The 14,984-nt window shown below is 44.2% G+C and overlaps 1 protein-coding gene across 1 annotated transcript in view; it reads right to left on the bottom strand.

Annotated features, from left to right (window-relative positions):
- GUCY1A2 (guanylate cyclase 1 soluble subunit alpha 2) overlaps positions 1 to 7,113 on the bottom strand; it is a 178,081-nt gene extending 170,968 nt beyond the window's left edge. Inside the window, exon 1 of the mRNA XM_056327914.1 lies at positions 6,569 to 7,113. Coding sequence (XP_056183889.1) covers positions 6,569 to 6,835 — 267 coding nt within the window. The 5' untranslated portion in view covers positions 6,836 to 7,113. The remainder of the gene's footprint in view (positions 1 to 6,568) is intronic.
- Between the last annotated feature and the right edge of the window lie 7,871 nt (positions 7,114 to 14,984).

The raw sequence follows: 14,984 nt of genomic DNA on the forward strand, positions 1-14,984 counted from the left end.
CTGGTATAGAAAAAAAAAAAAAAACCAACAAATTCCTCAGTATTACTGGACCTAATTTCCTATGCAAAGCTGCAAAGATGCTTATCCCTTTGAGACCCATAGACAAAACAGATTTTTTTTGTCTTCAATTTGAAACTTAGCTTAAGACTTAGCAAGCAGACACATCTAGAAAGAATTTGGATATGAGGTGGAACAATTTCTTTTACTCAAAGCATTTTATAATACCCTTTAACATTAGCACAAGGGCAAGAAGGAAGGAAAGGGCTTTTCTTTGTGTTAATATTGTAAGCTTCACCAGGAGTACACTGGACCGCTGCCGAAGTGGTAGCTATCTGCTCATGCAGTTGCAAACGAAGGACATTCACCCTCATTTTGATGTAGCCATGACAGCAGACTGCTCCTAGGGGCATATATTGATGATCATAACATTCCCTTCTACTTTACAACCTCCTTATTATTTGCACCTTGACACTCTGGCCAGGGGAGAGGAGATCAGTTTTGTGGGATTAACACTGATGCTGCCACACTCTGGTTTGTCGGCCAGCAGTTCAGACCTGCCTGTCTGCAGGCCTGTTCCCCAGCAGGAATATGCTCTCTGCTTCCAGGCAGCAAAGATGCCTGCAATGAATGAATGTTTCTGAGACACATATTTTTTCCAAGCACTGTAAGGAAGTCAAGATTTCAGCCTGGAACTACACAAACCTGAAGAAAGCAACTCTTACTAACTCAGTCTAAGCACTAAATGTCAAATACTCAAACTCACCTTAAGTAAAATTTCGTCAAGGTCAATAAAATGCTGCAGGCCCTCTGGCGCAGCTAAACTGATTTTTTTAGCATTTTATTTGCTGAGGCTAAATTCTCTTGCATGAGATGTTAAACTACCGAACAAGACAAACAAACAAAACCCACCTGATGATCATATTGATAACGTTTTCCAGAATGTTCCTGTTTAAGACACCACAGCTCTGTTCCACATTATGAAATAGCAGATTGTCTGGCCACAGACTGCTCGTCTGACCTTGTGTATAAAAGGCTTTTCTCTTTGTTACGTTGAAAGACACTGGGCAAAAGTCTGATTTTATTACACTTTTAAAAATTAAACCTGTTTGCCTGTTGCAATAAGAAATTAGGAGTTTCTCATGGGATGTGCCTTTCTTCACTATTTTCATGCTTTTTTTTCACACCCTCATTCCTGAGAAGGATGTTACTCATGTTAAGCTCATCCAGCCTGGGCTATTAAGTGAATAAGCTCATCCCACTGCTGATATGGGTGTCATTTGACACTACCTTACTTTATTCAGAAAGACAGGTAGAAGTTATTCCTACAACAGTACAGTTTAGATATACCTCATGGATTAATGGGAGTCATAAGGACCTCAGAATACTTGTGCAAAAGTTTTTCAAAACCTCATGTAAAAATCCATTTGTTACCTCTCCTGCTAGTGGCAACAAATTGCCATTGCTACTAAAAAGAGTAGTTACTCTGTGAGAGTAAGTTGTAGGTTTATGATGGAGTCAGTTTCAATCTCAGCTGCTATATTGCAACTTCTCTGCCAAAACCCACCTCCGCTCACTGGAGGATTCACTTGCCATTAAGCAATTTGAAGTTACAGCAGATCGGTGACATAAGTAATAGCCTACACAGTAGCCTAAATGACTGTCCTTACGTTCACTTTTCTCCCACTGTCAGGAAAAAGGCTGTATTCAAAAAGACAATTCTTAAATTCAAACAATTTGGCAGCAGCCAGTAGCAGCTTCCTAACTTAAGTAGGAAAAAAATGTTCTTACTTTAATGTGTCTTCACCTGGACCTTTGAAGAATAGCAGAGTAATTCTGAATGAACATTAAAGTATATCAGAAGTGATTTTCACTTAATAATGTTCATAGTTTAAGAGATGCATTACATAGGCTATTCAGAGAATGAAATCAAACGGAAATGTAAGTCAGTTTAATGCTGCGTCATGCTGTAATTCTACTTCTAGAAAGATCAGTACAGCGCTTGGGGGTACACAGTCTCCTCTGAATGCATGCCCGGTCATTCTCAGCTCCTTCAGGGTAGTCTAGGCCCCTTAGATGGGAGCAAAGTACTTGACTTTTCAAATCAGGGACAAATTATTTTATTTTTTTTTCTGATTTTGATTCTATTTTCAGCCTGGTATTGGATACAAGTCAAGACAGAACTGGAGCAAATGTGAAAATTGCTGCGAGGAACTGGAATTCAGTAAGATACTAAATGGCATTTTTAAAGAATAAAACTCTGTCCACTGGTGCCAGGATATCATTCCCATATAGCAGAGCTCTTAAAGGCAGAAAAATATATGTTGATAATGAATAGCATATAGTATCATCATCCCTAGTATAATTAATCAAAATTTCTGTCATTGTGGGTGTAAAAGTCATCCTTTAAAATGGAACACAACAACAAAGCTGGAATCAAAAGAAAAATATATCATTAAATTTGCTTGTGATGTACATATAATTACTGTGGTTGATTTCTTAAAAACAAAGTCATAAATCAATGTGTCTACTAGGTTCCCAGCATTTTATTATTTATCTCCAAAAAACTGAACCCAGCCCAGTAAGGAGGGCACCTGTTTGTTTTGACAGCAGCTGGATCTAGCCCCAGATTTCTCTGACAGAGTACGTAACTGAAGACCTTTTGATGGTGGTTCAGATGAAGGAGGACAGAAGGGACATCTGTACCCAATCAGGAACATGATTTAGGAACATGTTAGAGGGGATAGGAGCTGCCTACACAATTACGGGCTCGGCTTTGTGGGAATATCTCAGGGATAAAAGGCTGCGAGCAGACAGAGCCAGACATGGGGCAATAAGTATGGGGCACCGTTAGACCATGATCTCATGAGCTAGAGTCACAAAAGTTGACTGTGTGCGGTGCCCAGGGTTTATTGCACTGAGCAGCTACGTTTGGTCCCACAAAACATCATCGTCACACTCAGTTGCTGAGCACAGCCCTGGCTGGGCACAGTTCCCCTGATGCTTTGGGCTGTGGTGCCTGGCTGTGCCTGGCTGCTGGGGGAGCCTCAATCCTCCTGCTGTCAGTGCTTCTGCTCTCTCAGCAAAATGGTACTTTGCAGAGCAACAGGGCAGCAACTCAATGTGATGCTCAGTAAATGCACGGTTAGTTGAGTGCAGCTGTGACAAAAAGCTGCCTCTCTTCTTGCATCATTGCTGTTCTGCCTCCCTGCCCAGTGCACCCTGCTTCCCTGACCTTCCCCAGCACTCCTTGCTCATGAATACCAACTGTAGGGTACGTATGGAGGTCTGCTTTTCTTCATCACCATATACTTTTCCCAAAAATATGCAGCTGTTTTGGTGGGAGGTGAGCCCTATTATCCTTCTAATTCTAGCTGTTAAAAAGAGAGGGTTTGGGGAAAGCAAGCTGCAGATGAACGGTGTCAACCATCCAGGCAAGTTGGGAAACATTCACAGATCCACAGAAACAGAAAATGACCATGTGATGACTGAGGATCAGGCCCCAATGTGCTCTACGATAACAACTGCAGAAAAAAATCTCTAAAACAAATATTTAGGAGAAAAACTGGAAAATCGTGTGTGCTGGAAAGTGCTAGAAGCTGCTCTGGGAGCAAGCAGAAGGGGTTGGATTCAAAGCTGCAAAACAAGAATGACTTTTTAATTTTTTCCCCACAGTTCCACAAAAAGTAATATTTGTGCAAAGTCACACTCAGCTAAACTTGAGACCAAGATTACAAGTGATACAAAATGCAGTAACTTCTTTTCACTACATTTTCCTTTAAAATATCTCATATAATTCATTACTGCATTTCACTCTACAGAATCTCAACAGCGTAGTTGCACTAACTCATGAATACACTGCACAGAAGATACTAATATTTTCATACACATTTTTGTGCTACACTTGTAAGACCTAGCCTGCCTGCACAGCCTTCTTGCTGCTCTACCCCATGGACGTGCCCTCTTGCTCAGCTCCTTCACTCCTCGGATGCGCCTTCCTGCTCAGTTCGGGGCTCTCCACATCCCCAGAGCAACTCACAGTAGCCCCTGCTACTGCCACATTGAAATATCACCCCAGAGATCTCTCCACATGCCACAGTACTATTAAACACACACACAGAATTTTTCCTCAGTGAAAACACACAAAAAATATTTTACTCAGTATTTCATTCCTAGCCATTGCTGAAGGAAAGCACAAGATTAAGGCTAAGTAGAAACATCAGAAACCTGTAGCACCCTTCAACTCTGAAAGTGTACAGCACTGGGATGGCGACAAATTGCTGCTGCATTCACTTGGAAAGGAAAACAGTAAGCTATTGCATGCAATAGATACAGTATAAACATTCACACACACTTGTATGTATGTAAATACATGTTTATATACTTAGCAGAGACTGATATCAACAGTATCACGGAATGATGATATATCTACATCTACAGTAAAAGTATTAAATCTTTTTGTTCAGAAAGAACATATGTCAATGCACACTTTACACTTGCCTTTTAATTTTACAAATAATGGAAATTAGTCCCATTTGACACTAATTTTATAGGCAAAATACTTTTTTTACTTCTAATTAAAGTTACTTCTGATTTATATTAGATGACATGTGAAAATAAAGTGTTAGACATACGGCAATTTGACTTCTTGCAAAAAGGCCCACAGTCAGTATCACAGAACAGATTCTCAGTAAGAAAAGAATGCACCAAAATAACAATGCACCTGAACAGTGATTTGTCAGAGTGAAAAATGAAAAGACAGGGAACCCGATTCTATTTTTATACCAGGACTATAACAACATTTTTTAGACCTAATCGCATTAGTGTATGCCAAAATGTGTAAGATGGGAGTGAAGCTCTAGTTATGATGCCAAGATAAAAAGGGAAATTTTAAGCAGTATGTATCACATATACATATTTTAAAAGGACACAGTTTTTCAGCAATAAGGGTTGCTATAATTACCTCCCAAAGAAAACATGGAAGCTGTTATTTGGGACATCAAAACCAGGCTGGATGAATTTTTGCATTCTTAAATGAAATTTCTCTGAAAGCAGGAAAGAAAGAAGACTGTAAGATCTATCAAAGTTTTCTTCATCTCTTAATTCAAAGAATGTGCTTATTTTGAAAACATACTCAACAATTCATGAAAACTAAAACTGTAATTGTCTTTTATAGCAAGTCAGTTCAGGAGGTAACAGTCAAAGCTGGGAAAATACAAATACTAAGGTTATCTAAAAATACTGCACTGAGCTACTTCAGAATACTTCAAATATTTTAGGTAACACATGCTCTAATTATACTGTTGTATTATTATCAAATTAAATAGCTTTTTTTTTTTTTTTTTTTACTAAAACAAGACAGGTCACCTGAAATATCATCTATTAATATCAGCATTACAAGACCAGATTCCCAGTGGAGAGGGGAAAAATCAATGGGAAAGAAAAGCCTGCACTGAAGCTGGATGGCTATTAGGTACATGCTGCACTGCTAACTTCTCCCATCAAACAGCTTTCTACTCCTGCCCAGCCAGTTCAAGAAACATCGAACAGAAAAGAGTATGTGAAAACCGAAGCAAATGGATAACTGATGGTGATGAGATTTGTAAGTAATTTCCAAAGGTGGTTAACAACATGCAAAAAGATGATCCAATGCCACAACAGCAGATACAGCTGTTTTACAGATTAAGACTACCTGTTGCAATTAATGTGGTGTATCTTAACACATTAAAACATCTTGGAGACCAAACAAGCATTCAGTTGCAGCTGAAACCTTATGAGGAAAACGTAGTGGTGGCCACAGAGGTATTTATAGGAGCATAGCACAATTGTAACAGGCTAGATAAGAACCTTGTATTTTACACGCATCTGCCAGAACTCCTGAACCATTGATTTCAGTCTTACAAAGCGATACCAGCATATGTTATGGGTTCTACCCAAATTCACTCCTTATTTTAGCATACTCAGTGCTTCACTGATCCTCAACTGCAAGTGTAGCTACCCAGATAATCATGTCATGGATTTCAGAGCACACTTAAAAGAAACTGATCTCTCAGGAATGCCAGCGCATCTGGGAGGCACAGGGAAATCTGTTGCTGAAATATTTCTGAACACAAAGTCGAAACTTTTTTTCTACCTGGTTCAGCACAGAAAAGCCTTGCAAATATTACCAAGTTCATCTCTCCTCTGTGCTGAAGGAAGAATGTGCACACCACGCATCACATAGATGTAACTTTCTATAAAAACAATGTTGCTAGAACCAGGTAGTGATAAGCACTTTATGATTTTACGATTTTCCTGTAATTCAGAACGGGACTCGGCGGACATGACCAACCCCTCTACACCGGCAGCGGCACCCGCCTGTGCCTCCCTACCCGGCTTCCAGCACCGGGCTGCAGCGGTCTTTGCTCCGGCAGGCTGGCGGGGCTGGCAGCCCGCAGCCCGCAGCCGGGGCGGGCACGGCGGGGCAGGGGCTCCGGCGGCCCCGGGGACCCGGGGGGAGGTCGGGGGCACGGCGGGAGCCGCCGGAGCGCAGCGGGGCGGCGCGGGGGGCCGGGGCGGCGCGGGCACTCACCGCGGGGGCGGTCAGGCGGCGGATGCTCTCGCCCAGCGAGTCCAGGTTGACCCGCCGGCGCCGCGGAGCGCGGCGCGCCCCGGAGCTGGCCGCGGCGGCAGCGGCGGCGGCGGCGGCGAAGGGGGTGTCGGCGGGGCCGGGGGGGCTGCGGCTGCCGTTCCAGCAGAGGCGGGACAAGGGACACTCGCCCTCCTCCTCGGGGCTGGTCTCCGGGCAGTCCGAGCCCAGCGAGCTGAAGGACTCCGAGGAGATCTTGCGTCGGGACATGGTGCCGCGGGGCGGCGGCGGCCGGGCTCAGCGCGGGGCGGCGGGCAGCCGCGGTGGGCAGCGCCGAGCCGGGCGGCCGCGGGGGCGGCCGCCTCGCATGGCCGCGGGTGCCCCTGGGCGAGAGGCAGCGGCGGAGGCGCCGCGCCGGGGCCGGCGCAGCTCTCGCCGCTGCCCGGCTCCGCGCTTCGCCGCGCTCGGCCGGGGAGCGCGGGTGCTGCGCGGCGCCGCGCCGGGAGGCTTTAAAGCGGCGGCGGCGGCGGCGGCGGCTGCCCTCCTCTGCCTCGGCCGCCCGCCCTCGCTCTCCCCTCCCCCGGCTCCCTCGCTGCTCCGCGGGAATCACGTGTTGTTTGGAGCCCTTTCCCCCTCCTCCTCCTCCTCCCGCTTCCCCCCGCCCCGCTCGCCGCCCGTCGCGCTCGGCCCCGTTCGCCGCCGGCCGGCTCCGCTCCCCCGCGCCGGGGGATGCTGCCGCCCCCCCCCCCGCGGCCCCCGGCGGCCGGCAGCACCGGCGGGGCGGGCCCACGGCCGCAGCCGGCCCACAGCCCCGCGCTCCCGCACCCGGCTGCCGAGAGGGCGGGCAGGGCGGTCCGCTCCCCCGCCCGCGCTTTGGAGCCAGGCGAAGGGCGAGCGGGGCAACGGGCCGGTGGCCCCGCACGGCTCCGCCGGGAGCGGCCGTGCCCGCGCCGGGGCGGGGGGCGACTGGGCCCCCCCCGAGTGCGGCCGCCCCGGCCCCGCGCCGCCGGCAGCCCGCGCCGTGCTGGACAGCTCCCTGCGGCGGGCGGGCGCGCCTCGCTCCCCGGCGGCACCTACCGCCGCCCAACCGCCCGGAGCGGCAGCCGCGGGGAGGCCGGGAAGGAGCCTTTCCCAGCCGTGGGAAGGGTACTTGCTGCCGCCGGTTTCCAGAGGCAGAGGCTCTCCTCGTCTCTGGGCGGGCGCTTCTCCCGCTACCGTTGCGAGCCGTGTCCGAAAGGGGAGAGGAGCTGAATCCATTCCCCTCCAGCACCCTGTGCTACGGCCTTGGGAGAGGGGAGGGGGGTGGAGGACACAAAGCAGCTTGGATCCAGGATGACACCCTTAAGGACAATGCCAGGTGTCTCCATCCCACCTTTCCCAACCCATGCAGTCGGCTGAAAGACACTTTGCAAATTTCACGGCAATAGCGCTAACCCCACCAAGTCCTTCCTGGGAGAAAAGCTCCAGGGAAATGTGATCTCAGCTGTAGCGGCTCGTCCTACCATCAAGGAAGACAGCTTGTCAGTACTTTATCCTCTTTCAAACAAAACTTATTTTAAAAGGCAACGATTTCAATATCATTTTTACTCTACCTTTCCTCTGTATTATGACATATGCTTTACAACCTTATCCTGTTAAACGTTTGAGTGCAGCCTAAACAAGAATCCACTGAAGAGACCGGGAGGATTTCCACAGGTATGAAGGAGCTTTTGGGCATGGCCCTAGGCAGCAGCACGAGCTGTCTGCTCTTGGAAGGGGCCCGGGTCTGTGGCCCAGCATGCTGCTTTTAACTAGGGCATGACAGCCCTTGCCCAGGGCATTGCTTTCAGTGTTGTCATCCCTGTTTCTCTTGACACACCCAGTTTCTATTTCTTTTCTGTTTTTCTTTTTTTTTTCCCCTATAGAAATATATATGGACTAAGAGAAGCAATGGTCTCCTTTTGTGTTGCCATAATTTTTAAATTTCTGGGGCTTGAAAGGATGTATAATAAAGGCAGCATGATCCATACCACCTTCTATTGCCTTATTAAATATTACACTTGGGATGCACAGACTTTCTCTCTGCAGTCACGGTGATGCGCTCAGCAGCCCTAGGATTCAAATCAGACATGACTTCACCTGAAAGTTAATTCACACATGAACTTCCTGACCCATTGTCCTCTTCTGTCTTTCCTCCTGTAGGGAATAACAATATTCATCAGTACCTACACAGAGAGAGATGAGACAGTTACTCTGCCTTTTCCTTCTTCCCCCTAAAGAAATTCTCATTTTAATAGGTTATTTGGGGGCTGCTGCACAAGCCCCTGCCTGCCCTCAGGCCAAGCTCCTGCGCTGAGGGGATGCAGGAATTAAGGGATCTGGAAAGTGCCCTTTGATGCTAAACACAGTCCGGAGCACAGGGTACTCTGTGTTAAGATGTTAACTCTTTTCATGTGCTTCAGTTTCCATTAAACTTACTTCCTTCTCAGAGACTGTATCGTACAGTCTTCAGTGAACAAAATTCCTCTGGTTTCCTGGCTGATGCAGTGGCAGTGACAACTGGGTAAGTGCTACACAGTTTAGTGTTGAAAATACATATTGATAAGCCTAAATTGCTAAAATACCGAAGTGTCACCTGGTTCCATGTGCAGTACTTCAGCTGTAGGGTAAGCAACTTGCTCGTATGCATATCTGCATTTTATTCAGCACTAGGGAAAAGTGGTTTCAAGATGACAAAACTGACACTTTTTAAGTCTTCAGTTTCCTCTTTTTCTTGAAATTTAAAGTATCACTTCCCAATGCAACTTACTATTAGCATTTGGCAGCACTCTTAAGTTACCCTTGCAGCATTAAAAATTACTTTCCTCATGCCTCTTATGGACATTTTTCTTTTATGTTTCTAATGTGGTGACCCTGAAATGGGAAGGGAAATTCTTTTCTTCAGTGACTATTCCTGAGGTCAAGATTATTATAACTGAATGCAGCTATATACCAAACTCACTCTTGTCAAGAATGTAAAAGACATTTTCCTTCAGCATGTAGATAAAGAAGTTCACCGCTTAGAGTAAAAAATACAATTAGGGCTTCAAGTCTGCTGTTGCTCCATCTGAAGCACCTCTTTGGGTAAACCCAGATGCAGTGTTGCTATTCACTGGCTATTCTGCTCAGCTACAACCTTTAAAACTTGATGCTGGTCCTGGAGGTGAGCCTGATGAGCCAACAAGTCATTCAGTCCCTGGCTAATTATTCTCATTTTAGTCCTCCAGATCGAGATACAACCTTGGCAAAAGCTGAATACCACAGAGGGTTACTTCATCTGACAGTCAAATGCCTTTGACAGCACATATAGACAATTACAGCGCATAAGAAAACAAATGTTCTTCTTTAAACATGTCTCATCAGCCCAAATTTGCAGTTGGCACATTATTGGATGAGTAACAGAAGTGTCTGTAAAATGTATAAGGTTCACCAAAATAGTGCCTATGTAACTTTTCTACCATACAACAACAGTGTGCAATGTATGTGTCCCGTGTATTGCAGACAGAGAAAAATATGAATATTTTGAAGTCTTTTACAATCTCTGATTTCTCTTCTAAGAAAATTATATTGAAATGCACAAATGTCTTGCAAATTATTATCTGTTTTCAAATTCTTGTCTTGCTGCTAGTAAGCAAAACTCACAATACCGAGTTCACCCCTGACAGACAATGCATGGTCTTTAATTTCCATTGATTACAATGTGTTACCTTATTGTTATTTATTCATTATTTTTATCTATTTTTTATTAACTAAGCATTTCTCATCAGACATTATATGCTGGAGTTTTGATGTTATTATTTTTAATTAAAACTGCTGTTTTTCCACAGTTCACAGAGCCTTGGAAGATTAAAATAACAAAAACAGCTTCATCATAGTGCATTGCATTGTCCTATCTGCATTTGCTGATAAAATGTTAGTTGCAGAGCTGCTGGAAGAAACATTTGAATTAATCCCACTTAGGGAGTAATCGCATATATCACATACATCACATATATATTTCATATCATTTTACCTATTACATTATATGAGGTTTATAATGATCTTTTTATAGTACTGCTGAACCTATAAGTACTTAATTTTCCTTTAATAGAAAGGACTGTTGTCCCGGGATCAATGTCTCCCACAGAGAAAGTAAACATCTGTTTTACAAAGCATTTCTAAAGCAGCAGGAGACCATTATCCTGTGACAACATTCTATTACAATTACTTTATTGCAGTCAGGCAAAATGAGTGATGTGTAGCAAATTTATTCTTTTTTCACATTCTGCCAAACCTTCCTGTTCTTTATCCAATGACTTCCATCTGGAGTATTGCCTAGAAGGACGGCTGGGACATTCTGCCATTTGTCATTAATGATCTGTTGAATTACGAATGGCTTAAAGAACAATTTTATGTTTCAACTACTCAAAAATAAAGTTTATGTGCAGGACACAGCAGATTCACATTGGCCAAAGTTGATGTTCTAGTAATTGGGTTATGTTTGAATCCATCACGTTGCATGGTATGTTACTGAAGAAATAATGAATCTATTTTGCACTGTGATATCACTTGTTATATGATGAATCATATAGCAGATTAAGACAGCAGAATCCATTTCTTAATGATCATAAAATGTCTTTAATCTGTGACTCTCAGCACACTTTTAAGAGTTTTGGTTTTGTGGATTAGAAAAGCAAAGCACCGGTGACTGATGTCGTGAGTCTCACACTACATAGCAGATCAATAGCAGAATCAGGAATCCCTTGTTGCCTAATCTAACTTCCAGACAACTTTATTCAGAATCAATTGGCTTGAAACATGAAGGGCCAACATCAGATCCATTTGTAATTTCAGGGATTTCACTATACTGGCTTGGCAAAGAAGGATCAAAACAAGATGTCAAGGCTGTGAAGGGTGATGTATTATATTGACATCATCACTATTTCACAAAAAAAAAGATGGTGGAGGAACCTGCTGAAGGAATAGTAATTAAAAAAAAAAGAACGCCCAAATAACAGTGCTTTGACTTAGATGGTTAGGTCAAACTGAGACTGAAAATCTCACGGAGAACTTACAGCATATAGCTTTAACTAACTGGCTAAAAGGAACACACAGTTGGCTAAATGTTCAGACTTAAAAATTCATAAATTGTAAAAGAAAAAATACAGCACAGCACTCAAAACCTCTTATTTCCATTTTGCTTGCACAGAGAGACAGATTTACTGAATTCAACACTGGGTTAAGTAAGTTGAACCTTTTCTTAATCAGCACTTCACCTGTGCCCTGAGTATTTTACCCTGAACGAGCAGGTAACAGAGGTCTCACGAGTTCTGCCTCAGAGTTACCTAAAAACCCCATCCAAATTCATTTAAGACACCAAAACAAGAAGATGATGATGGGCATCTTATATGGCCTAGGGCTACCTCACCCCAGCACTCTTTGCAGCTTAGTCAAGCCACTAGAAATAGTGGCCAATAGAAAAACAATAGAAAACCAATAGAAAACCAGCTCCCTACAGAAGCCACTTTGTTTTCACTCTTGAAACCATATTTATCCCAGATAGACTTCCTGATATAAGCTGGTTTTGTAAGGATATTGATGTCATCAGTCAGGCTAATCCAAAGAAAATACAATGGCAGCTACATAGGAGATTAAAGCCAATTTGCTTTCAAGCATCCTCTGTATTGTAGCGGGGGTTCAAAGAGACATTTTTTCTAGACTTCTGGAGCAGCTCCCTGCACTTTTCATACACCATGAGAACCAAAGACAGCAAGGGCTTTATGAGCTTCTTCTGTCCTAGACAGAGGCTGAATTAAACCAGGAAGCCCACATTTTCTGCAGCGGCTGCTAGGACTGCCTCATCTCCTGAGGGAAGGCAGAGCTGATGCCCCTGAGGCAGCGTGCCCCTGGCCCAGTGCTCAGGCTTGCTTGTACAAATACCCCTTGGTGGTCTCTCACCCTGCAGGTAATAGCTTCCAGGCAGCCCTCTGGGGTTCACTGGGCTGGGAATAGGCCAGGAAAGGACAGAGCAGCTCTGGAAGCAAAGGCAAGGAGCTAGCAGGTGACTCCTGGGAAAAGTAGGGTAGTCACAAAGTACAGACCAGGTTTTACCAGGTGTCCTGGTTTCAGCTGGGACAGAGTTAATTTTCTTCTCAGTAGTTAGTACAGTGCTGTGTTTTGGCTGTGATGTGAGAACATGTTGATAGCACACTGATGTTTTTAGTTGTTGCTGAGTGATGTTTATACTAAATCAAGGACTTTTCAGTTCCTTGGGCCCTGCCAGCCAGAGGGCTGGAGGGGCACGGGACATTGGGAGGGGACACAGCCAGGACAGGTGACCCAAGCTGGCCAAAGAGGTATTCCATACCATATGACGTCATGCTGAGTATATAAACTGGGGGAAGAAGAAGGAAGGGGGGGACATGAGGCATTATGGCGTTTGTCTTCCCGAGTAACCGTTACCCATGACGGAGCCCTGCTCTCCTGGGGATGGCTGAGCACCTGCCCGCCCAGGGAAGTGGGGAATGAATTCCTTGCTTTGCTTTGCTTGCGTGCGCGGCTTTTGCTTTACCTATGAAATTGTTCTTATCTCAACCCTCGAGTTTTACATCCCTTTCCGATTCTCCTCTGGGTGAGGGGGAGTGAGCAGGTGTCTGCGTGGTGCTTGGCTGCTGGCCGGGGTTAAACCACAACACCAAGTTTGAACCTGACCTGATGGAGGAGCCGTTTGCCCAGGCGAGCAGTGCTGCCCAGCACCTGGGAGGTGACCAGCCTGCAGCAGAGCTTGGATGAGGAGGGTCTTCTGGACTGCCTCATCCAGGGCCCGGCTGGGAGCGTGACAGCAGTATCTACCAAAGGAGGGCAAGCCAGTGTATGAAGTACATAGTGTTTTACTGCATCTTCTTCAGTGTCATTTAAGCGAACTGGTCCTTTCCACAAGCATTACACTTTTATTACAGTTCATCTCTTCACAAACTGACACCTTCTACCAGATGTAGAAGAAATTTAAAATTTCCAAAATATAAATCTTTGTCATTAACGTACTCTTACCAACTCACACTGGCATCTTGTCTGATTAGATTATCTTATTCTTTTTTATCTTAATGACAGAAAATCCCACAATATTTTACCCAGTCTTGTTTAGAAGCAAGACCTCATATCATATAATGAATGGGAACACTTCCTCTTGGAAGTTTCTTTGCATCCTATAATGGATGAACTGATTAACAAATTGTCTGCAATGACTTGCTCCCATGAAGTACAAAAACGAATAAAGAGGTTTTACTTACATAAAATTTCAGCAACAAGGGAGAAAGAGAGAGAGAGCATGTGCTCATACCTACAGATGTAGATACTAAGAAACTATTAAGATGGTACCTGAGCAAATAGAAAATACCTACAATATCTACAGGATATAATTCACTGAACACAGAGTCAGACAAAATGTTGTCCAAATGAAAGATCCTATTGAGCTTCTAGAAAAAAAATCTATTGCAATAAAATCTACTCTGTTTTACACAGAGATGGTAAATGATCCTGATGGGAAAGCAATTTCTGCAAGCAGGAAAATGTAATGGGCATAGCTCCTTACAATGCTGGTAAAACTGTCCTGGCCTCTTTCACTAGATGTATCTTCAAAGTGAACTCCAGACTGTCTCTGCTTAGTAGTGCACAGCAGTTTTAAGTACTAAGTAGTATTCAGGAACCTTTCCAGATGTTCAACTATGTAACCCACTGATGATGTGACTACTTGTGTAAAAAGAATCCTAATATTCTAGAGAAGTTTTTACAAGACTTGCAAAATACGGTGATTTAAGTTTTAGCATCAGTTCAGAATCCATTTTCTGTTCCTTCCATTCTTCTTTTGTGTCTTTAGTCCTTGAAAACTTAGTTGTTCTTTTTACCTCACTCTTCACTTTCATTTGGCTCCTTAGAGCAAGGCTACAGGTAAATACCAGGATAAATTACTTTCCTGTCATTTAGTTCCTGTCAGTTTGTTTTGGTGAAGGGATACAACTTTCAAATATGAGCACTTGTACTACTCAGAGCACTTGTACTACTCAGAGCACTGTCACTCTTGCTGATGTTACTTAGGATCAGGACACCACAATTTCATATTCTGAGGTTTCTTGTGTTCTTTGTGAAACTGATCCTAAGTTCCTGGAGGAATATTTCTATGCAGAGAGTAGCATGAATGCTAGTGGGAAAGCTATGCACTGGGAGTGTTTAAATATATTTTATAATGGAACACAACTGGAAACAAATATATACATGTCTGTGTGTGTGAATGTTCTGCTAAGGGGAGGGAACAAGCAAGCCAAAAAAGGAAAATATAGGGAAAAAAGCCCAATGCTTTTCTCTATGATAAACTCCTAATTGATACTCAAGTCCTCTTTCATGTTTACGTATTTTATGCAAAAAA

This window comes from Falco biarmicus, chromosome 2 (genome assembly GCF_023638135.1).
Source record: "Falco biarmicus isolate bFalBia1 chromosome 2, bFalBia1.pri, whole genome shotgun sequence".
In the NCBI taxonomy this organism is placed as follows: domain Eukaryota; kingdom Metazoa; phylum Chordata; class Aves; order Falconiformes; family Falconidae; genus Falco; species Falco biarmicus.